Below are 23,984 nucleotides of genomic sequence, written 5' to 3'. Positions count from 1 at the left end.
GTGCTATCCTGAACTAAACTTATTCAAATACTGTTTTCCAGGTTGTATATTCGAAGGGAGACATTACAATGAAGGAGAAGAATTTAGGCCTGAAGGAAATAAATGCACCAAGTGCTCTTGTGTTGTAAGTATTTGCCTTTTGGCATTGTATCGCCCTGTATGAACTTCAAAAGGCATGTTATTGTTGTCATAACAAAACAAAAAAATATAAGGAATTCAATGCTACTCTTCTCTTGGAGTTAAGATATCTGTTGAAGGTTTTTTCCTGTGCTAATAGTGTATCGCTCATATTCACAGTTTATCATCATTTTTGTGACCACAGACTGTGTGCAGATAGAACATGGTATTTGGGAGTGGGTTGATGCGGAAAATTAGTGATGTTTGTTTTTGCGATGGGATCATTCAGGAGAGAAAAAGCTTTTTGGGTTTCATCTATTGATAAGTTTAAGGAAACATCTAGTAAATGCTGATCATTTGTAAGGATTCCTTTCTGTAACAAGGGCTTTTGCTCTGAATTACTGAGTGAAAGGATGAGGGTAGCCTCCCTAGGCTGTCCCAGGTGGACTTTGACTTGACGCTTAATGAAAAGGTCATATCCTGGATTTCATCCTTGACTAGCAACAATATTGAGAGGAAGTAATAATTGCATCCTTTGGGTAATGAGCACAGGCTTCTCTTTCACTGCCATTAAGTTAAAAGATAATGCTGTATAGCTGGGGTAGATAACTTTGGCTTTACTGGCATAGTCTCTGAGACCAGTAAAATGCAAACCTCAGATCACTGCTTTTGTTGTAAATGATGGGCTGGCTATCAGCAGAAAATGCAAGATTGGGGAACTTTACTTTTCAGTGGAATGTCACAAAGTTTTGTCAGTACCAGACACAGCTCTCCTGCATCATTAAAATTTAAAAAAAGGAGGGGGAGAATGATAGAATTAAAAAATAAATATGTATTTATACATACACATTTAATGAAGATGCTGCAGAGAACCTGGACTGTTTTGAGGGGAAAAAAAAATCCTTCTAATCTACGGAATTAATGTACACTAAATCATCACTGCTCCTGAGAAGATTTGGGCAGCTTGGGGTTGGTTTCTTTTTGTTAGTTTTTTTTTTTTTTTTTTTTTTTTAAGTTTAATCCTGTAAAAATGAAAATATGCTGTCACCCTTGTCAATGGTGATCTGCACCCCTGGCTCTACCTTTGCTGCCTGCCTGCTGTCCTGAGCAGAGGGGCACAGCTCCCTGCATTCTCAGCAGGTCCCCTTGCCCTTCAGCTGCAGTGGTGAGGCAGCAGCTTTACACTGCAGCTTTCCCTGGTGATGCTCCTGAGGGGGAGACAGATGTGAGTGGTTAAGAAGACAGGCTTGAGTTTTTTGGGGCTGTGCATTGCTTTTTCATAAGTACTAGACAGATACTGCATATTGCCCAGTTGTTAGTGTGCCAGTATCTCCTTGATCAACTTTCCTTTATTCCCTAAATAGCAAAAGCAGCTGTGCCTGGAAGAGCGTAGTGGGGGAGTGGGATATCTCGGAGGAGAAAAGATAAAGAAATATAGGCACATAGGGTCAGACCTGAGGGCCTTTCCTTGACAGTAACCAGTCCCAGGTATGTTAGAGAAGGAAACAAGTCAGCTACTGATAGTAAGAGGTTTAAAGCCTCAAGCAAGAGGCTTAATAATCCCTTCTGAGAACGGCAGTGTGATGATTTGGGATGGTAATTATATCTGTATAAAATGTCCATCTCTAAGGCTGAACCTCATAGTCAGCAAAAGAAAAGTGTCTGTGTGTATGCCACACCTGAATTCTCTCTCTCTGTAGATCCTTTTCTTAGTACCTCTTGCCCATTTCCTGCAGAATTTGGGCCCATGTTAATTCTTACGTAATTTAAATTGGAAGCAAGTTAACAGAAGCATCCTCAGGCTGCAGTAGCTGTTTACTGCCTGCTTTGCATCCGTACTCTTTTGAGAATGAGTTTCCAGTGAATCTCTTATCTAAGCAGTTAGTAGATGTGCAGATACCCACCTACTCCTGCTCCTGATGGGAACAGGCTTGCGTGTGATGTGCTTTAACTTGTGCGGGATTTAAAAGATTAAAGGCAGTTCATGCCCCAAATTAGATTTCTTCTGCAATGATTTGCAATTGCAACTATTTAGTGAATATATTGTGGAAATGTAATGGAGGAAGTGACACAAATTGTTGTCAAGGTATTTCTGGGATGGTGATGGTGCAAAACACTCACTCAAGCATGAATTCTGAGTTTTGCTTAGGAATGAGCTTCTCTAATAGTGAACTATTCTGGGCTACAAAGGGCATCATTGTCCTTGGGGAATGGAGGCAGCATTGAACAGGAAGAAAGCAAGGAGGGATGGCTGTGGTTTGTTTTTCTAGAGAAATGTAGGGCTGTTCCACACTTAATAAATCCATTACAATGAGTGATTACTTACAAAAGGAAATTTTACAGTTGCAAAATGATGTGCTCAACACTCCACACATGCCAGAAATTCAGGATCACAGAGCCCAGTCTTTATAAAGCTCTTTGGTCGTTCAAGTCTGTGGTATTTTCAGCTCAAAGCGGTGCCTACTAAACACTATTGAGCTCCCAAGGAATGTGAAGTGGTCGTTAAGATTTGTTGTTGTTGTTTTTAATGTGCATTTTTTTTTGTGCAAATCAGGACAAAGCAAGGCATTAGGGCTTGGGGAGCTCTGTCTCCATGAAGGCCTCTGGTCATAAAGGATGTAACATGCAGTTCCTTCAGTCCTTGCCAGCCATGCTGTTGACTTGTTAGCGCAGCTTCTGTTTATCACTACTCGTGGTCCTTGTTATTGTCTACTGAAAGCCAGACCAAACTCACCAGGCTCATTTCATGTAGATCACTGAAACAACCCATTAACTAATAACTTTGGGGTTGCTACCGAGCCAGACTGCTCTCACAGGGGTGACGTGGGGATGAAAGGCTCAGTATACCATTACCACTTTCCCGAGCGATCTACTCCTTGGGGTGACTAAGATTTCTTGCCGAAAATGAAAATGTATCACCTCTCACTCAATGCATATTGCCTGTCAGGAGTGAATGAGCTGGCTTTTAATGACTCAGTTTCTCTGGGGAGATGCATTTGTGTAAGAAAGGTGGACAGGATAATAGGGATCTCCTCTCATGTCGGCTGAAACCCAGCTGTCTCTCAATAATTCATCTGTCTAGCCTGGTCCTGCTTTTCTTGATAGGCCAGTGGAGTGGTCTAGAGAGAACTTGGATATTTTCCCTACCATAAGCACCTACTTAAGTGAAGGACTGGCTGCTTTAATCAAGTGTTATTTCTCAGATACTACTTTTATGAGTCTGAGACTGCGATTCTGCTTGCATGGTGAGAGCACTTGGCTTACATGTTTCCTTTCTTACAGCTTGCACTGAAATAGACTGTGATTATCTTAAATGTTTTCATTTTCTCTTTTGATGTAGCACATTTGAAAAAATAAAAAACAATAGCAAGAGGACAGGAGAGAGAGCCAGAGAGGGAGGGAGGAGAGGAGGTTCAGCAGGAAAATGACCTCGCATGAGAGTGGTAACCATGGAGAAGCTTATCTTTTAATGGCAGTATCCAAACTCATAACTAGCCCCCTCTGACCACAGGCACGGTCTCACACTGCCGTTACCCAGACCATGGGCGCTGTGCGTTTGGGCATGTGAGGCATGCGGCTGTACGAGGGGCTGCCATGCTGAGAGTATGCTGTGCTATGGAGACGTCTTTGCTGAAGGCTGGTCTTCCCCTCAAGCCCCAGCTGTGAACAGTGGGTTGTTGGGGAGCAATCACAGGCTGGATTATGGCATTGCTTGAATGGCTGAGGGATGCATGTATTACCAGCTGGACTGGAAACGGGATAGGTTGTGCCATCCATTTGTCCTGCAGGGATGCACGTTGTGGGGCTGTCCTCATGGCTCCTCTCCTGAAATGATGCAAAGTAAGTGAAACTTAAAGGGATGAAAGCAGAGCAGAAGGGTTTGGAGAACTGAATTTAAAAGTGGCCTCAGCTTCGTGTTCGTGCATACATCAAGGGCTTTTGCGCTCCTGCGCAGAGGGACTCAATGTGCACACCACTGCTGGTCTGCAGGTGTACTTGTGGGTCTGTGCAGGAAATGTCTTGTTGTTTATGTTCCCGAGTGTTAGAGTGCAAAAACTGCATAATGAAAGTTTTGCACAAAGAAAAGGAAATCACACCAAGAAATCTGTTCCTAAATCAATGAGTAACAGACGTTGCAATGGTGATAAATGAGGAGAAACTACATATGCTAGTATTTTGAACATTGAGGGTGGAATTCTTGTCTAGCTCCAGACATTTAGAAAAAATGTGTCTAGTCTGAACTACTTATCTGGGCTCCTCTTCAGTTAATAGAGGGAGAGGTGGGATGGATTACCCTTGCAGATGCCTATCTTTCTCCAGTAACTATAGGGGGAGCCTTTGTGGCTCCCACAGCCCCTGAGATGGCTGAAGATAGCTGGGATGGATTCCACCCCTGCAGTCAGATGGGTGATGGAGCACCCTGATACTGCATTAGAAGATTTACTTTAACAAATATTGGAAACTGCTGAAGTACGTTCCCACAACTCTAGTCTACAGGGAATCTTGTAATTAAACATAGGGAGTGCATAATTACGTGTATGGTAGTGAAGGCTGGCAGTACAAATTAAATCCAAATTCAAATATCCATTCTCAGTGCAGTGCCAAATGCCCATCTTTCTGAATTTCCATGTACTTGACATGGTTTGATACAGCTCCAAATTACAGCAGATGCTCTCTGCCCTGCTTTGAGGTCTAAGAGATAGAGGCTGAGTTCTAGTCAGGATGAAAAAGCGGAGTAGGTCTTTTTGTAAGAATAGGGTTTATTTGCTCAAATTTAGTGATGTAAGAAGTATTTGTCTTAGATGTGGATGAAAGTGGAGAGCAGTAAGCATTCTGAAATGGGATATAGAGAGATGTTCAGTGTTTCTCTGATAACTCCCTCACTTCCAAATTTTTTGCAAGTCCTGAAGGTTTGGTTTTCTAGCCTAGTAAATATATAACCTTCCAGCTAGGTCTACAAGTATGGCTGTGCAGGTAGGTGTAGAAGAGTATGGACTTGGTTATGCGCTATATTTCAACAAGAAAAATAATGTGACACAGACAATTAGCAGTGTCCAGTTATTTATTCTTTATCTGATTTTCTTCAAACTTAGAAAAATATATCTACATCCTTGGAGGATTATACACGACATGCACTATGTCTGAAATATTAAATCCCATTAACTTTGGAAACAACAATGTGAAAAACAAAGGAAACTGTCCAAACTTTGGGCAATTTCTTTAAGTATTGGTTGGAAAACACTGAGCATTTTATTCTTTTTTTTCCAGTGAAGGAGCTGTATAACAATTTAAAATCTTGTATTGATTTCTCTCAAAACATCTGAAATTTTTCTGAGAAACTGTTTGATAAAAACTTAATTTAAATTACAGTCGTAACATAAAGTTAAAATTAGTAACAGTTTTTCTGAAAGACAAGTACGCTCTAGACTAGCAATGCAAATGTTCACAATTCAGTGTAATTATTCACTATAAATAACTTGCTTTCATAGGCACTTTGAATCTCTATGATCAGATTTCCTTCCTCTGTGGATATTTGAATGTCATCCTACATCTCTTCCACCTGCAGATCTTTCTAGCACACCTGATCTGTGTATGCTCCCAGCTAAGTCTGTTCCTGTACTGTTCCCCTGCCATGCTGTTAATTTTGGTGTGGATTGAAGCACTCATTCTGTGCTGCAAGAACCCATGTCCAGTTAAGTCTTATTCCCAGGAGAGCAGAGGTAATGAGGAGCTTCCTAAAGAACCAGGTGACTCTTTGAGTACAATGGGCCCAGAAAATATCACACTTTTCTCATATCCCTTCCTCCCTCAAATACATTGTTTGCCCCTCCTGCCCATCAGGGATCAGTTCAGACACACTTTCCACACTTCAGCAAGCTCCATGCTGTTTTGACTTTGCTTCCAGCTGTTCTCCCTTTCCTCCACCATTTCACATAGGTCACATTACCTAGTTCATATTATTTCTGAGGACACAATTCCCATTCCTAAGAGAAGAGAGTATGGAAGAATTTAAAGAAAGATGAATGGGTGACTTGGCAGATTTCTTGGCTATTTTCCAATTGAAGAGTGGAAAGACTGAGGAATTGTAGGAAAAAGCTCTAATTTCCTCAATCACAACTTGTTTAGACAGAAACTGTCTTTGCAGTTTCTTGACCCAAGATGGTATTGCAATAATTAATGAATTAAGGGATTCTAGAAGGTAATGAAAGACTTCAAACTTCCTAAGTACCTGAGAACCCTAAGTAAATGCTGGTTAACATCCTTTCCTGACTGTGCCCTGCATGAATGACTGGTGTTGCAGTACAGAGAAAAGAGTACAGGACTTCTTATCATTTAAATGACATGAATGCATACAGCAGGGTGCACATTGCATTCCTAAGGCATATAAAGAAAAAAAAGTAAGTTGACCACTTTTAAATGGTGATAAAAGAAGCTTACACATTGAGGGTAGGTTGCTATAGTTCTCAAGAGCAAAGGAACAGAGAGCTTACACTGTCAGGTGTCTGTTCCCTGTCTTGTTAAACTTTTCCTAATTAACAGGCTGAGATCGATTGTTCCTTTTGACAAAGAAGAATTAAGCACACAGAGCTTTAACAATAATGGAGAGCTGTTAACAAGCAGTCTCTGATGAGGGGACTATTTTTTATTGGCACAGGGCTGCAATGAAGTCTGCAAACATCTCTGCTATAACTCACTCCTTGCAAAGGCAAGAAACTATCATTTAGGGAAAGCACAGCAGTACAACAGCAGAAAACAAAGAACCTGGTTAGAATAAGCAAACAAACAAAAAACCTTCTGGCCAGCAGGGGATGAAAGGGTTGCACGTGGTTTCAGAAGATTTCACAAAGGTTTTATGCGAGCCTGCTACAGCACTTTTTGTAAGTGGCTTCAAATGGGGTATGCGTGTGGGATCTCGTGGGAACGCTTGTGTGCAAAATTGATTTGGGTCTAAAGATTCCCACAAGTTGTGGTAGGAAGCAGTAAAAGCAATAGCTCGTCAATTAACAGGGCCTTTGTTTGCCAAACATTTTATGAAGAGTCCAAGTCTCTTCTGCCCGTTGTTACAATGAAGGAAAGGCTGAGAGCACTGCTTGGCTTTCGTGTTTGTCACTCTTTCAGTTTAAATAAACTTGGATGTCACAGGTTTGGGGGGTGTTATCAGATAACAATAGCTAATGATTTTCAACTTGCAAACATCCCTCTGCATCCCAAGACAAGATGTTTTAGTATATACAATACTGCTAAATGAATTTACACAAGAGAGTTGAATTAACTGAATAACACCTACCTCTTTCCTTTTTTTCTTATTTATAAGAGGAAAAAAATGAATTAGGATTGGAGACAACACATTGTTACATGTAGGGCTTCATATATCCCTCCCACCCGCCAAATATGATATCTGTATCACTTTGAGTACCGTACTTATTAATTTGTGCTGTAGTCATTGACTATATTTATTTTTAAAGTCTGTTATAGAAGATATAAAGTGTAGTTTGGGAACATTACGTTTGATTTGCTGTTGAGTGTGATTGCCAGATTCTGTCTCAGTTTGTTATCAGTCTGCCTAAATTCTCCTTGCTCTTTCCACTGTATCCTACCGCTGACTTCTTGTTTTCTTCCCTGCAAGTTTTAAATGTTGTTAAGAGAGCAAGTTTCCAACCCTGCCTGTTATAACTATTCTCCAGCTGGGATATGCTGTGATTTAACAAAGCAATCATATAGAAAGACTAGTCAAAGCCCTTTGGATTCTATCAACTTTTAAAATGTTAATGAACGTATGACTTTTTTTTCCTATTTAATGACAAGAGACAAATGTGTGGGATTGTGGAGGAGAGAAAAATAATACCCAGAAAATTTGATTTTCAGGATTGTGCGAGTCTGAAACTTTTTTATGTAACTCATTTTCTTAGGCTGAGAAGTGGTATAGTCGGAATAACTTAGTGACTCTCAAAATAGGCATAGGAAACAGAAAAGAAAAAAAATGCTTTGTGACATGACAGTGATTTACTTATTCTGCCTTTAACCTGTCAGAAGTTAATTTTGACCAGGAGCCAAACTACCATTGTATCTTTGGCAATCAATCTGAAGGAAAAGATGCAGAAATTCTTGTGAGCAACTTGAGATTGGAATTACAGCAGGACTTAAGCCCTCATCTTCCAGAGTAGGTGCTTAAATATGAAAGATAGGACCTTAAAAAAGTTTTCTAATCCTGGAACCTTAAAAATGTTTTCTAACCCTGGTGATAGATGTTGCCTGAATGTCTAACTTTCTTCCAGGAAGCCCCACTCCCACACTGCCTAAACTTCAATCCCAAACATGACTAGAACACTATAAACTTGACAGGTCCAAGCTTCAATGAAAAAACAAGTTTTCAGCTCTCTGCCAGAAGCTTTGTAATGAAGCACTGACATTTTCCACAGAAGGTAGATGTTTTTTGTTGTTGTTTTGTTTCATTTCTTAATAGGAGCTGAGTTAGTGGCATTATCTGATATTGTGTGCTAAAATAATTGAAATGGAAATTTCTTTATTAACTGTACTTGTGTGTCAGAGCCAATGCAATATAAAGCGCAAAGTCTGGGTTTTCAGAAGATTCAGATCCGATGTTTGAGGCATCTGAGCCCAAAAGGATTTGAGTAGTTTGGATGTTTTGTGTGCTTTCTTTTCCCTTTTCTTCTTTCTCCAGAACACAGCACCAGAATTTCTTTTGAGTGTAGGACAGAAGCGAATGTGCCCTTGCCAATAATATCTTTCTTCACAGAAAAAAAATCAGAGCTGGCCTCAGCTCTGAGAGCACAGCAGTGAGGGTAGTGTTTCTTTTGCTGTCCTCAGCCCTGCACCCAAATATTCAGCATGCTGAAAAAAAAGATTGTAAATAAAACAATATATGTGAAGCCTAAGGATCCTGTGCTTTTCAGTGCTCAGTTTGTTCTCTGTCCCTTCTCCTAGCTGCAGCATAACTTTTCTTCTCTTGGATGAATCTGAATAGCAATTCTTAGCAATCACTGTTGCTGATGCATTATTTGCTCTCTGAGCAGCCAACTGAGAACTGTCCTGCTCTCTTTTTTAAGTTGTTCTTAAGATTCCCCTAGGTTCCTGCAATTACTATTCTTCCCCCATTTAGGTTTTTACCACTGCATTTAAGTAAGCATGGATCTGTACACATCTAGAACCATGCAAGGAGGGAGAATTCTGCACCTACAACCTCTTCTTCTATCCACTGCACTTTGTAGTTGACATAGATGTGTAAAATCTCTTATCAGCAGTAATTGCAGAGCATCTGCCACTGTGACTTTTTGATGGTGAGCCTGATTCTAACACAGCAAGCACTCTGTAAAGTAGCTAAATGGGAGTAGGAACCATAAAAGTTGATACCTGGTGGAAACCAAGCCAGGCAGGCATTTTCTTTCCCCTTGGTGTTGTTACATTCCTTGTGGTCAGCAGTAATAGCTCTGCTTCCTGAAGTATGGGCTGCGGGGTTTTATGCTGTGTTCAAATGGGCATCACTTGAAGCTCAAGTGTTTATGCTGTTTGAAGCACACATTCTCACTTCCTAAGTATTCGGTGCAGCAGGGATAATAGCAACCAATTATATATAGTGAAGAGTAAGTTACTGGAAGGGTGAAGGACAGAGAACAAACATGCTTGTACATCCAGTACGACAGACTTATCATGGACCTGCATATCATGTTTGTTCTTACTCACAAGATACTTTTTTGGGCAATATTTGTCTGAATCTGGCAAGAGGCTAATAAAGATAACATTAATACCCATAGTGACCAAAAGGACATTTTGCATTTCTTCGTAATGAGTGCCCGTGTTTCTATTTCTAAGTGTCTTATCATTGCTGTTATGTTCCGGGAAACCCTTTATCTCAGTCTTTCTTCAAACTTACGGAAAGAGAAGATGGCATAGGTCCCACACTACAATTGGACAGTGCTTGCTTGTTCTCTGCTACAGCTTCTATGACTTCAGGGAGCAGCCCTGTATAGGCCGATTATTATTTTTGATTCCTGCACGATATTTCACATAGGGCAAAAGGTTTTGAACTGGGAGGATGTTCTCTTCTCAGGATGTGTCAAGGTTTAGCAGATTGGAGACAAGTCACACTTAGGAAGGAATATTTTCCTTCATGACACAGGGATTGTAAAACAGTGTAGAGCACATCGTGCTTGAAGAGGAGCAAATGTGGCTCAAACTCAGTGGGACCCTGGAGTTACTACAGCTAGGCAAGGTGCCAGCTTGCCCACAAAAACCCAGGGATATCCAGATGGTACAGAGATAAAAATCTGCAGTTCCCAGCTACCCACTAATTCCTTCATCTCTTCTGCAATTTTGAGCTCTATCTTTTTATAAATTCTTGTGTTTATTAAAGTGGGGAAGTAAGCATGTGTCCTGGAAGTGGGCAGATGAAAGCAAAGGCAACGAGAGAATTCATAGTTTCTTGTGTACAGAATTTGCACAGTATTTGTGCTCTTGCCAGCAAAGTAAACCAGTAAGACTGGAAGTAGCAGCTTTAAGTCAGTATCACAAAAATAATTCTAAATGCTCATTTGAAATTCATAGTAACTTTTATCAGATGGAACAATTTTTCCTAAGGATGACACTTGCTTACAGAAGGAAAACTAAAATAAAATATAACATACCACATGTACTCAGTCAGAATAGCCTGAAATATTCATATCTAGAATGCCGAAAAAGCGTATCTGTGGTTCAACTACAGAATAAATATAAATGTAACTTTTATTAATTAAATATGATTTAAGAACACATTCTCTGGGTAGTGCATAACTTTGAATGTATTAAACTCTGCTTCCCCAAATGCTGAACATAAATTTAGGTAAAATTTAGTCTTCCATAAAAGCTTGTAAAATTACTGGTGTAATAAATCAGAACGTTGAAAATGTGTGGGAGTGTGACAATGTGTCTTCAACAGCCAGATCTCCAGGATGAGGATGTGTCAGCCCTATGAAATATTATCGAACAGTGTTTCCTTCTGGTCTGTTGACAGAAATGAAGATGTTTGAAGATTTGGAGCTTACAGTTTCAATGAAGAAAAGAAAGCATTGAAAAGAACAGGATGTAAATTTTCAATCAGAGTAGATTATGATTATGCTTTTAGTTTTGGCTTTCAGATCGAAAACATAAACAGTCTTAAATAAGGCCCTGCTAGATACTGCCAGCTTGTACTCAAGTTAGAAAGTCTTCCCAACATTGGCTATTAATCCCTGGCCCTTGGGAAGAAGTTTGTTCTATCTCTTTTAAACATGATTTCACTTAGACTTAATGTCTCCTTCTTTACCTGAATTAAACAAGGCAAAAGTTAAAAGGTTACACAAATTAAAATGAGTGTGGTTTTCTGAGATAAAATTGAGATAATGTTGCTCATAAAAATGGAATCCGGGTGCGGGTTGGGTGGTATAAAAATGGGAAACTAATTGTGACTGCTGCAAAATTTTATCACCTACTGCTAGAACCTTGTCAGAACAGCAGCCTGCTGCCTTTGAAGAGTGCTCTTCACTATCTCCAAATTTTGAAAAACAAAGCTGTTTTCCCTGTAATCCCACAGGATACATGATTTCCTGGTTTAATTAGGTTCATTTCCATGGTGTTAATTCAAGGGTAGACCGAGTCCAGCGTTTGTTAACTTATTGTTTTGATTCTCAGGAGAAAATACTGGCAAACTTTACAGAAACATCTTGCGTAATGGCTTGGAGGTCAAACAGAAAATCTAGTCTAGATGGATTATTTTGCTGTATTGCAAAAAGAGTAATATAATTTTGAGGGGGAGTAGTGGGAGAAAGTGTTTTTGTTTTGTTTTGTTTTTTTTTTTAAGATGGAACATACCCAGTGAAACAGGAAAAACTTGTATGTGTGTCTGTGGGAGGGTGCCTCTATACGTGGTAATGTATATTTATGAGCGTGCGTGGTTGTGTGCCCGGTGCCGGTGGATGTATTCTTGTGTGCACCTTCCGCTCTCCTTGCCGTGCACCCTCTGTCCCCAGCCCCGCCGCGGGGGGGCGCTGCCGGCAGGCGGGCGGGCGCTCAGCGCTGTTTCACAGCGCCACCTGGCGGCGGCAGGCGGCAGGGCTGATGCGGAGCCCTGGCTGAAAAACAGCAGCAAGAGAAGCTGGGTGCTGTAGGGACACTGCCGAACGTTGTTCCCTTCCTACCGTGAATTTTAGCTGTTTTAGATGTTGTAAACTGTTGTAAAAAAAAAAAATCAACAACAAAAAAGAACTTAAAAAAACTAAGCCCACAAAAGTCTACTGCATCCCTTCACAATATTAGAGGGTGCAGGTGATGACCTCTGTTTCTTCTCTGCTCTCATAAAGCAGATACACCCCTGCAGTAGTTCACTGAATGCAGAAGGACTGAATCCTGCTGATAGGCTGGGATATCATGATCTCTTTTAAGTGGTTGTCTTAAAAATAATCTAAAATCCATTTTTAATGGCAGATTTTTTTTAAAGGCCATAAGAGGCTATAAAAATGAGAATGCAGTCACAGAGCTAATTTTTTTCTTATCTTCAATCAAGATTGATTTATTAGAATTTCTGACTTCCTTCATGTCCAGATTTAGCAAGGCTACATCAGCAGTGCTTCTGTGTGCTCGGTATCAGTCAGGTTGTAAAAGGACATGCGTAACGTCAAAGTGCATGTGCAATCCAAGACCAGAATGTACACAGGGTGTATAATAAGAAAACAGCCATTAATTAGCTGCTTTGACTTTGTTGGAACCACTCAAAATTACACCTTTAAATACAAATACTTAGTTAAGGGAGTTTAATGAAAGTAGTGTAGGTTTCTCCAAAAGTAACGCTTTCTATTTGTTTCCATGGAAACTACAACAGATTCAAAAAGCCCAGTAGCACCACTTGATAGAACAAATTCTCAACTACAAAACGCTGCTTTTCAACATAGTCACCACCATTAGCTATGCATTTTCAACAGTGAACAAGAGCCTGCATCCCTTGCTTGTCAATGTCTGCACCAGCAGACTGATATGGGACCTGATGTTATTGAGTTGCAAGAGAAAGGTTGTCTTCTTCTCTGGCCTGATCTGGAATTTTGAGCCTTCAGCTTAGTCAGTGTTATGATGTAGTGGTTAGAGCTGATGGTTTGTCTGAGTTCCAGGAAATCCAGAAAGATCACTCCTTTCCTTTCTGAAAAGACAGTGCACATCACTTTACCTGCTGAAACTTTTTCTACTGATGGGGAGTTCCCATGTTACCCCTCCACGGACTGCTGACTAGCTTGTAATAGTGACACCATGTCTCATCACTGGTAATGATGTGATCCAGGAAACTTACCTTCAGCCTCATATTGGTTCAGTCCTGACAAACTTGCGTACAGTGTTCTTTCTGGTCCTGTGTGAACATTCATGGGACCCACTTGGTGCTATATTGCCACCATAGTTTCCACCACACTGAGGCTGATATTCAGCTCCACACACAGTTCCCTGGTCCACTGATTCGCATGGATGAGCTGAGCTGAGATGATCTTCATTTTGTGGTGTAACAGCTTTGCATGGCTATCTGGAGGAGTGTGGCTTTGTCTTTCACATTGCTGTCGTCACTGCTGAAACACACCACCCAACACCTCACGTCCACTGTTTGGTCTCCATAAATATTCAGAAAGCATTCATGAATCTCAGTCGGTACAGTTTTTTCCACATGCAGGAATTCAGTGATGCCCCCTTGCCTCATATACCCTTCCATGTCAGATGCCATTTGGTCAGACTGCCCCTCTGCTGCCATCTATCACACGACAACAAAATGTAATGTAATATTGGTGAGAAGGTTCAACCTTCACCAACGTCTGCCTCTGACAATGTAGGCCAACATAATAAAATAGTAGGCATTACTTTCAGAGAAGCCTGTCTAAAATCCAAGATGAAGTCCTCATGTTGCAGACCTATGGTGTTGGAGAATTGAGGTTTTTATTCTTGACTATGACCAAGGCTGCCATAAGAATATTTTCTTTCCTCTTTCCAGCGGAAAATGTGGCTGCAGAAAGTGAAATGTAATTCTGGGCAATACAAAAGGAACAGTTAAACAACACGCAGTCAGTTCACTACGCAAACATACAGGCACTGTGAAGTATTACAAGAAGCTTGACTGTCCCCAAATTTATAAACTGCTAAGTAGAAAAACGGCCCGTTATGACTAACTGGACAATTAGTCTTGATAACAAATGTTTAATAAGAACCATATTCGGAGATTTCATCAACTCCATTTCTGTGTACAGTGAAAATCTCATTTTAAAATAATTCCTTGGAACATGAAAGTACTTGATTTTTTTTTTTTTTTTTTGTGTTTGAGCTAGCTTCCTAGCTGATGATGTTACCATGTATGCATTTGTACCCAGATGTTTGAGTAATGCCTTTAAATAGTTAACCTATTCTTTGCTTTCACCTCTTCCCATAATCATTTCTCTGGTAATGAAACTCAGAGGTCAGCAGGGGAAAATTCTTGGATTTTATTTCTGGTGACATTGTGGTTTTTGAAATAAACTTTTAGATGTATTAATTGATAACAAATTGGAATACTGGAATGACAAGCACTAATATATGACTTTTCGCTTCAGCCTAATTAAAATGAAAGGAGAATACATAGGAAGGAAATCTAAACAGTTGCACTCTGCTGGGGAATTAAAAAAGGCAGTATTGAATTGGATTCCAGTCAGCTTCAAGTTCAAGTTATTACTTATTTTCAAAATGAAGGTAAATGAAATCTCCAATTGTTAGATTACAATGTGCAGAGTTCTGAAATATTTCTGCAAGTACAGCAAACTCCCAAGAAGGGAGCTCACCTGCACACAGGGTGATTGGAGTACTGAGCCGAGTTCTTCAATTTGGAAGTGCGGTGGGTAGCTGCCATGTTCCTATTTGGGTGAGCTGGTCATCGTTCAAGTCACTGCTGAAGCCAGCAGGTAGGGGCAAATGTGTGCTGTAATGCATATTAAGTTTGGTAGCACTCTGTTACAAGGCTGAGAAAACAAGAAGGAAAAAAGTAAAGGACTTGAGCCTTTTGCAGCCACCCTTGTAAACAGAAAATAGGCCCTCGGGTGGTAGGCTACCATTGGGCCTTTCTCTTTTAGATCTAAGGAGCAGCAGGACCCACAGAAGATCAGCCTCCTTGCTCTTTTAGTTTTATTATCAGGAGGTTCTACCTCCTCAGTTAAATACATAAGAGACTCTGTGCAAAGTACTAAGACAATTTAGAAGGAGAAGCAACCTATGCCCCAGTAATTCCCATTCCCATTCTATTTACCTTGTGGGTAAAGGAAAAGGTGATGGGGGTGATGGGCAGGGAGCTGAGTGTGAGGCCCCAGTCAGCGTGACCTGGCAGCATTGGAGGCTGACAGCATCCAGCCTCTATGGGTCCAAGCATGGCCTATAGGTCCAGGGAAGGGAGTATCCCTCTCATCACTCGTTAGACCACATGCATATACTGCATCTAGTTTTGGCCCTCCAATACGTGAAAGATACCATGTTGTGTTTTGGATACCGCATCCCTGGAGACATTCAAGACCAGGCTTGTTGGGTTCCTGGGCATTCTGATCTAGTGGCTGGAAAGCTTGCCCACAGCAGGGGTTTGAAACTAGATGATCTTTGAAGTCCCTTCCAAGACAAGCCATTCTATGATATCAGCAAACTTGAGGGACATCATGGGAGGCCCCCAAGGTGGCCAGGACTGGAACTCCTGCTCTATAAGCTGAGGTTGAGGAGTAGAGAGGGTTCACCCAAGAGAAGAGGTAGCTTCTGGATGCAGTTCTTCAGCATCTGTAGGGAGGTTACGGACAGGGCCAGGCTCTTCGTAGCAGTGCATGGTAGAACAGTGAGAGACAATGCACATAACTTGAAACAGTGGAGGTTGTAGATTGGAGCAGGTATCCAGGAGGCTGTGCAGGCTTCATCCTCTGCAGACTTGTCTGGATACAGCCCTGAGCACCTTGGTCTGAGCTTTGAGCAAGAGGTCAGACTAGAGACCTCCTGTGGTCCCTTCCAATCTGAATTCTTCTGTTGTTCTGATTAATTTGATGGTATAATATGATCACTCATATACATATTCCTTAGTTTCTTTAAGCACTTACTTCAGCTGTTCAAGTTACAGCTCTTTAAACTGCCTGGTTTAATTCTCAACTTTGTTTTTTTGAGCATGGATGCCTTTGGCAGGACATCTATGCTCAAATAGATTGTAGGAGCTTGGCTGGCTATATGGTGGGCCATCTAGAGGAGCTTCAGTTGTCTATTAAGATAACTAAGATGGAAAATGGGGTCACCCAAAATGTCTTGGTGTGTAGTTTGTATGAAGCTTGCCTTACAACATGAAGGGCTGTCCCAGTTCAAGATCTGCACTTTTATGAATAACTTTTATAAGACATTTTCCTACTTTTAAGAATTCCATCAGTTTTCTAGGTCTGTTCCAGCAGATGCCTTGGATATTTTCAAATACATCACTGTTCACTTGACAAAGAATCCCAGAATGTACTCCAACTTTTTCAAGAGTGACTCCATGTAACTCTAGCTGCCTGCATTATCAGTACTTCATTTTTTGGTTGATAGTGAAAATGCATTTTTATTGGCTTTCATGGTAAAAGGAAGAGAATATATTAAAATAAGACAACAGATAAAACACAGATGTATTTTAAGTGAAAATTACAGGAAAATCAATTAGTTTGACACTAAGCATAACTGTATAGTTAGTAGAACATTTCATGGACTTAGGAATAGAGAAGATAGCAGAAGCTATAGGGTCTGTCTTCAGGGCATGGAGACAGACTGGCTTAACTTAAGAGAAGTGGAAACTGCCTGAGATGTTGGGGTCCCTGAAGGAGATAAAGTTTTTATTTAGGAAAAGCTTAATCATGCATTTGGGTGATCTTTTTTATATCTTTACTCCTGCAAGTCTTTTTTTTTAAGTGGACTCACCTTTCTAACCTTTGTTTAATCTTGCTGATAGGGCTGGTTCTGAATGATGTGGCATGCATTTGTTTTATAGTGGGGGAACAGGGGTAATGGGATGGTCACAGCTCTTTCAGTATGCTACTGAATGGTAGTCAAACATGGCACTGTTTGTCTCTGTAGAAGCTTCTTGGGTCACTTACAGAGATGATGTTCCAAAAACTGGAGTTGAAGAAATATCTTCATCTCCAGTTGCCATCCAGAAAGCCATCATGCGGTGGGCAAACTATGACTTAGTTGCCATTATGGAAACATGGTGGGATCACTCCCATGACTGGAGTGCTGCAATGGATGGCTACAAGCTCTTCAGAAAGGATAGGCAAGGAAGGAGGGGTGGTGGCGTGGCTCTCTATGTTAGAGAGTGTTTTGATGTTATCGAGTTTGCAACTGGGGAAGATAATGTTGAATCTCCATGGGTTAGGATCAAAGGAAAGGCTGACAAGGCAGACATCCTGGTGGGGGTCTGTTATAGGCCGCCTAACCAGGATGAAGAGACAGATGAGGTGTTCTATGAACAGCTGGCAGAAGTTGCATGATTGCCAGCCCTTGTCCTCATGGGGGACTTCAACTTCCCCGATATATGCTGGGAATACAACACGGCACAGAAGAAGCAGTCTAGGAGGTTTCTAGAGTGTATGGAAGATAACTTCCTTCTGTAGCTGGTGAGAGAACCTACCAGGGGAGTTGCCCTGCTAGACCTGCTGTTCACAAACAGGGAATGTCTGGTGGGAGTTGTGGAAGTCGGGGGCTTCCTTGGACAGAGCGACCATGAAATGGTAGAGTTCTCAATTCTTGGTGGAACCAGGAGAGGGGACAGCAAAACTGCTACTTTGGACTTTCGGAGGGCAGACTTCAAATTGTTCAGGAGACTGGTAGGGAGGGTCCCTTGGGATTCGGTCTTGGAGTGTAAAGGGGCCCAGGAAGGCTGGTCACTCCTCAAGAAGGAAGTCCTGAAGGCGCAGGAACAGGTTGTCCCCCTGAGCCGCAAGATGAGCCGGCGGGGAAGGAGACCGGCGTGGATGAACAGGGAGCTTTTCCTGAGGCGCCAGGAGAAAAAGAGAATCTACCTCCTGTGGAAGAAGGGACAGGCAACTCGGGGAGAGTACAAAGAGGTTGTTATGATGTGCAGGGAGAAAATTAGAAAGGCAAAGGCCCAGTTCGAAATCAGCTTGGCTGCTGGGATAAAAGGGAACAAGAAACTCTTTTACAAATAGATTAACAGTAAGAGGAGGACCAAGGAGAATCTCCATTCTTTACTGGACGTGGCTGGGAATGTGGCCACTGAGGACAACGAAAAGGCTGAGGTTCTCAATGCCTTCTTTACATCTTTAAAATGTCTTTAAAAGTCAGGTCAGTTATCCTCAGAGTACTCTACTCTCTGACCTGGAAGTCTTGGATGGGGAGCGGAATAAACCCCCCACAATTCAGGAGGAAACAATCAGAGACCTACTACTCCACCTGGACTGCCACAAGTCCATGGGGCCGGACAAGATCCATCCAAGAGTACTGAGGGAGCTGGCGGAGGGGATAACCAAGCCGCTTTCCATCATCTGTCAGCATTCCTGGTCAACTGGAGAGGTCCCAGAAGACTGGAGACTTGCCAGTGTGACTCCCATCTACAACAAGGGTCGTAAGGAGGATCTGGGGAACTACAGGCCTGTCAGCCTGACCTCGGTGCCAAGGAAGGTTATAGAGCAGATCATCCTGAGGGAGATCACGCGGCATTTGCAGGACAACCAGGGGATCAGGCCCAGCCAGCATGGGTTTGTGAAGGGCAGGTCCTGCTTAACCAACCTGATCTCCTTCTATGATCGAGCAACCCACCTGGTGGATGAGGGAAAAAGGCTGTTGATGTGGTCTACCTATACTTTAGCAAAGCCTTTGACACTGTCTCCCACAGTATTCTCCTGGAGAAGCTGGCAGCCCGTGGCTTGGACAGGTACACTCTTTGCTGGGTAAGGAGCTGGCTGGAGGGCCAGGCCCAGAGAGTGGTGGTGAATGGAGTTATATCCAGCTGGCGACTGGTCACGAGTGGTGTTCCCCAGGGGTCGGTGCTGGGGCCTGTCCTCTTCAATATCTTTATTAATGACCTGGATGAGGGCATTGAGAGCACCCTCAGTAAGTTTGCAGACGACACCAAGCTGGCAGGAAGTGTCGATCTGCCTGGGGATGGCAAGGCCCTACAGAGAGATCTGGACAGGCTGGATCGCTGGGCTGAAGCCAATGGGATGAGGTTCAACAAGACCAAGTGCCAGGTCCTGAACTTTGCCACAACAACCCTAGGCAATGCTACAGGCTTGGGGCAGAGTGGCTGGAAGACTGTGTAGAGGAAATGGACCTGGGGGTGTTGGTCGATGCTCAGCTGAGCATGAGCCAGCAGTGTGCCCAGGTGGCCAAGAAGGCCAATGGCATCCTGGCTTGTATCAGAAATAGTGTTGCCAGTAGGAGTAGGGAGGTAATTGTCCCTCTGTACTCAGCCCTGGTGAGGCCCCACCTCGAGTACTGTGTCCAGTTTTGGGCCCCTCACTGCAAAAAAGACATTGAGGCCCTGGAGCGTGTTCAGAGGAGGGCGACGAAGCTGGTGAGGGGTCTGGAGCACAGGCCTTATGAGGAGCAGCTGAGGAAGCTGGGATTGCTCAGTCTGGAGAAGAGGAGGCTCAGGGGAGACCTTATCGTTCTCTGTAACTACATGAAGGGAGGTTGTAGTGAGCTGGGGGTCAGCCTCTTCTCTCTTGTAACTAGTGACAGGACGAGGGGGAATGGCTTCAAGTTGCGCCAGGGGAGATTTAGGCTGGACATTAGGAAACACTACTTTTCTGAAAGAGTGGTCAGGAGCTGGAATGGGCTGCCCAGGGAGGTGGTTGAGTCACCGTCCCTGGAGGTGTTCAAGAAACATTTAGATAGTGTTGAGAGACATGGTTTAGTGGGGTTATTGGTGGTAGGTGGATGGTTGGACTGGATGATCTTGTAGGTCTTTTCCAACCTAGCTAATTCTATGATTCTATGATTCTATGATCTTCCAGTGACCTGCAATAACTGAGAAAACTCTGGCATATGGCAAGTTTTGTAAAGCACTAAGTGTGAGGAGAGAATGTGACATACAGATGTTGAGCTTGTGTTGAATAGCTACAAATGAAAGCTGGACAAAAAAATGACAGTTTCTGTGAAGTTACATCCTGCAGGCAGAGCACTGCCTTTTGTTGAAGGAAATATTCTAGCAGGTATTCTGGTTGCAAGAGGAACAGAGTTAGAAGTTGTATCTGAATTTTCTTGTGTTTCATTTGTAGGCAGTAAAACATAATATCTGTACCTGCTGAAAACAAGATAAATGTTTTCATGTTACTTTAGTGATGGCCTTAATGAAGAAGAATTTTAGGAAGTAGGGAAAAATCCATATGACTTCAGCTACACTATATCCCTGGACTGGCAACATCTTCTCTGGAGAAAATGGGCAGATGGCCAACCAAACTTCAGTATGATCTCACCTTCCACTGGGACTGACCGTCCTGCTTTCCTGAAAAGCATCTGCACACAGGGCTTATTGGCAGTGTTCTTTCCTTGGTTGTGGCTTGTCCTGTTGGAGAAGAAGAGGAAGCTTGATCTGGCTTCACACCTTATTCTTTCTCCCCACATGAAGGTAGGCAAAGAGCCAGAAGGAGTGCAGTGAAATACATTTCATGCTGAAACACTTAATCTCAATGCATTTTCCCAGGGAACATGGCTTTTCCCTTTTCTTGCACAGTATTTTTGTGATGCTGAACATTGTCCATTAATCTGATATCCTTGAGAACTGTCAAAAATAGAACACTCATGCGAGTTATAGGATTTATTTACCTTACCCTAAAACACGGAAAATTCTCAAAACACAGGAAATGTATTAGAAGAATGAACCATTATACAGAGGAATTCAGTAAAAGAATGGTTACATTTTTTTTCCCCTTCTGCTCCTTCTGCAATACAGACTGTCAGGAGCAATAGCAGAGATGTATTTAAGCAAGCATGGAAAAAGCAGAGCATGAATGTGTTTATCTTTCTCTGTTGGTGGAAAGCAAATCATTTCTATGTAATTCGCAGTAGTGGAAGGGAAATTGAGAGGTGCCGTGAGGTATGGAGTACTGACCTGGAGGGTAGGCAGAATGGGCAGAAGGTGAGCAGTCAGAAATGCATTTGCTTAGGAAGCTGAACAGAATTTGATAAAAGAAAACTGTGAAGCAGCCAGATAGAGAAATGGCTTCTTATGCTCTTAGGCAGGAATTCCCTCTCAAAACAGTTCTTTGAAAACTTGTTGGCTAATAAGACCAAGACAGCCTCTCACTGATGTCATGAGAATAGGAGAGAGCCTAAAGACATCACCAGTAGGAATGTGCAAGTCGGAATAAAATAAGAATTGACTGTATTTTGGAGTGAAATAAACTACTGTGAGACACAGGCAGCATTAGCAGTGATTTCATGCTGGGTGAAGCCAGCAGTGCCTGGGAGGCATGAGATCAGGATATTTCCAGTCCAGAAAGATTCGTCTTGAACTCTGGGTGGTAAGCAGTCTGACGCTTCTCTCACTGTAGAAATTCTCTAACACAGTTTGCATTGTTGGGCGGGATAGACCTGAGACTAAGCTTTTCTTTTGGGCTCTGGATTTACTAAATCTGGAATTCCCTGTGTTTTAACAAATGTCCTTCTACTGTAGTAGCATTTTCTTTGGCATGATGAATGGGTCAGTGCAGATGGGATGTACATGACACTTAGATCTAAGAGGCTCACCAAATCCTCTATGGTGCTTCAAAAAGAGCCCCAAGCAGTTAATAAACAATGGTTTGGCCTATGTATGGGAGAGCTGCTTGACAACTTATGTAATTACTAGATGGAAAAAAAAATTAAGCTTTAAGAACCACGTGTCATGTTCTATAGGGAAGAAAGTACTCTGAGGGAATTGCATCATTATTATCCAACATATACATAGTACAGGTAATGCTAGAATGTCATAGACAATATTCTCCCCTGTGCAATTTCCTCTCTTAGTTTTACTGTGGTTTATTTACACTAAAACTTATAAAAAAAAAAAGAGAGATTTTCGGTGTTTCAGTATACTCTGTATACTGAACTTCTGTATCCAAGTCAATCTAGCCATGGCAACATAGACCACTGCATGGGCTGACCCAGAGAAAAGCTTAGCCATGCATAAGGCATGTTGTTAGTGAGTGAGCACTTGTATTGTCAGCAAATGAGCTTGTGGGAGAGAGCATTTTTCTTTCCTTTGCGAGTGGAGACCTCAGCAATAGACAGATGTTCTCTTTCTGACAGCTGTGCTGGTTACGATGTTACCATCTCCAGATGCTTGATTTTCCCATCTTGCATACATTCCTGTCTCCTGAGCTCCACCAGTGGAAAGGATCCAGTAAGCACACACCACACACTAAATGGGCTTCAGGCAAAGGCAGCTGTATAATCTCAAGCAGCTGATATAGGTGGCTTGAGATAACCTGTCTGCCTTTGCCTCAAGCTCATACAGCCCTTTTCCTTGGCAAAACTCATAGTATGGGATAGCCTCCAGTTAGCATGGATTAGATCTGGAAAGCAACCTTCAGCTGGTGGTCTTAGATCACAGATGCTGCTGGTATTCACACATACCCCTTCTGTTCTTTTGGTCAGGAATGAGGTAAATATTTTTTTAAATCATCTTTATGGTCCTTACATTTTTGAATTGAATTAACAAACCTAGTTTGGAAAACTTAAACTGGCCCAGTGCTGAGTATAGAAGATCTCATGTCAGTGATCAGACTTTGGGAAGGCTGTTTTTTCTTACTCTGTTTGATGTTATGGGGAATCAATGCTGAGAATTTCCTGTCTCTGCGGTGCATGATCCAAACTTACCTGTACTAGATTTCTGTTGGGAACATTTTGCTCAAATAGGCTTGCTCAAATATCTTTATCCTGAAAAGAGACAGAGGAGAGACTTTAGCTTTCTTTATTCAAATAAAGGGAAAATCTGCTGGGGGCATTTCTCCCCTAGGGTCTCTTAACCCGTCAAAGATCACAGCCTCTTTTTTTCTCTTTCTTCCTGCCTGTATTATCCCTCCTCCTTTCCTCATTGGATGAAGTACTTGGACGTTCCGGACTTCCTGATTTGCCTAATATATGTTCCCCCTTGTATGTGACCACACTGTGTACCATACATTGCATGTATAATTAACTCTAATTTTATGCTGCCCAAGGTGGAGAAGCTAATATTAATTAGCCTATCAGACCTGTGCAGTAAGCCCAAAGTTCATAAGTTCAAGTTGTCAATCGACCTTTGTAACTGAAGCCTTATTTAGTGAGAGTTTACAGACACCCAAGTTGAGAGGAATTTGCAAACTTCTGAACTAGTTTGTGAGCAAGGACACCTTGTTTGCAAACCTCTGCGCAATTACTTTTGTTTGCAAGGATATCTTGTTCATAAGCCTCTTTTATCTCAGTTTCCCTTGGAGTTAAATGGATAGCTGTTTACTGGAAAAGATCAACCAGAAGATTGCTACGTTCTGCTTCATTGCTGTAGGTGTTTGGAGATGCCCAGAAGAAATCTCCTGTGTACATGCAAGCAGTTTCCTAATTAAACCTACAGATTTCAGCTACCTCCATGGAGCTGTTTAATGGTCTTGCCTAATTCAGCTCCTGGGGAACAGACAGCTGAGCAAGAGAAAACAAAGGTGCAGGGTGGCATGGGGGTGGGAGGATTTGGCTGAAGGGTTGGCTTGCAGAGCAGCATGTTGCCCTGTTCCCAGCCCTCCTGTTGCTGAGACCACACTAAAGATTCCTGGGAACCCAGGGGAGAGCCCAGCAGAGATATTGCTGCATGAATTGCTGCTACTGGTGATCTCACAGGCTCAGTGCTGAACAAACAACTTCACAGCACTTTTAGTGCCACC

At 42.1% G+C, this 23,984-nt stretch overlaps 1 protein-coding gene across 1 annotated transcript in view; it reads left to right on the top strand.

The window, feature by feature from the left end:
• BMPER (BMP binding endothelial regulator) overlaps nt 1-23,984 on the top strand; it is a 153,167-nt gene that overhangs the window by 36,395 nt on the left and 92,788 nt on the right. The window contains exon 6 of the mRNA XM_021388278.1: nt 42-124. Coding sequence (XP_021243953.1) covers nt 42-124 — 83 coding nt within the window. The remainder of the gene's footprint in view (nt 1-41; nt 125-23,984) is intronic.

Source organism: Numida meleagris, chromosome 2 (assembly GCF_002078875.1).
Source record: "Numida meleagris isolate 19003 breed g44 Domestic line chromosome 2, NumMel1.0, whole genome shotgun sequence".
NCBI classification, from domain to species: Eukaryota; Metazoa; Chordata; class Aves; order Galliformes; family Numididae; genus Numida; species Numida meleagris.
The sequence above is the reverse complement of the archived record's forward strand: the minus strand, read 5'-3'. Positions and strand labels throughout refer to the sequence as shown.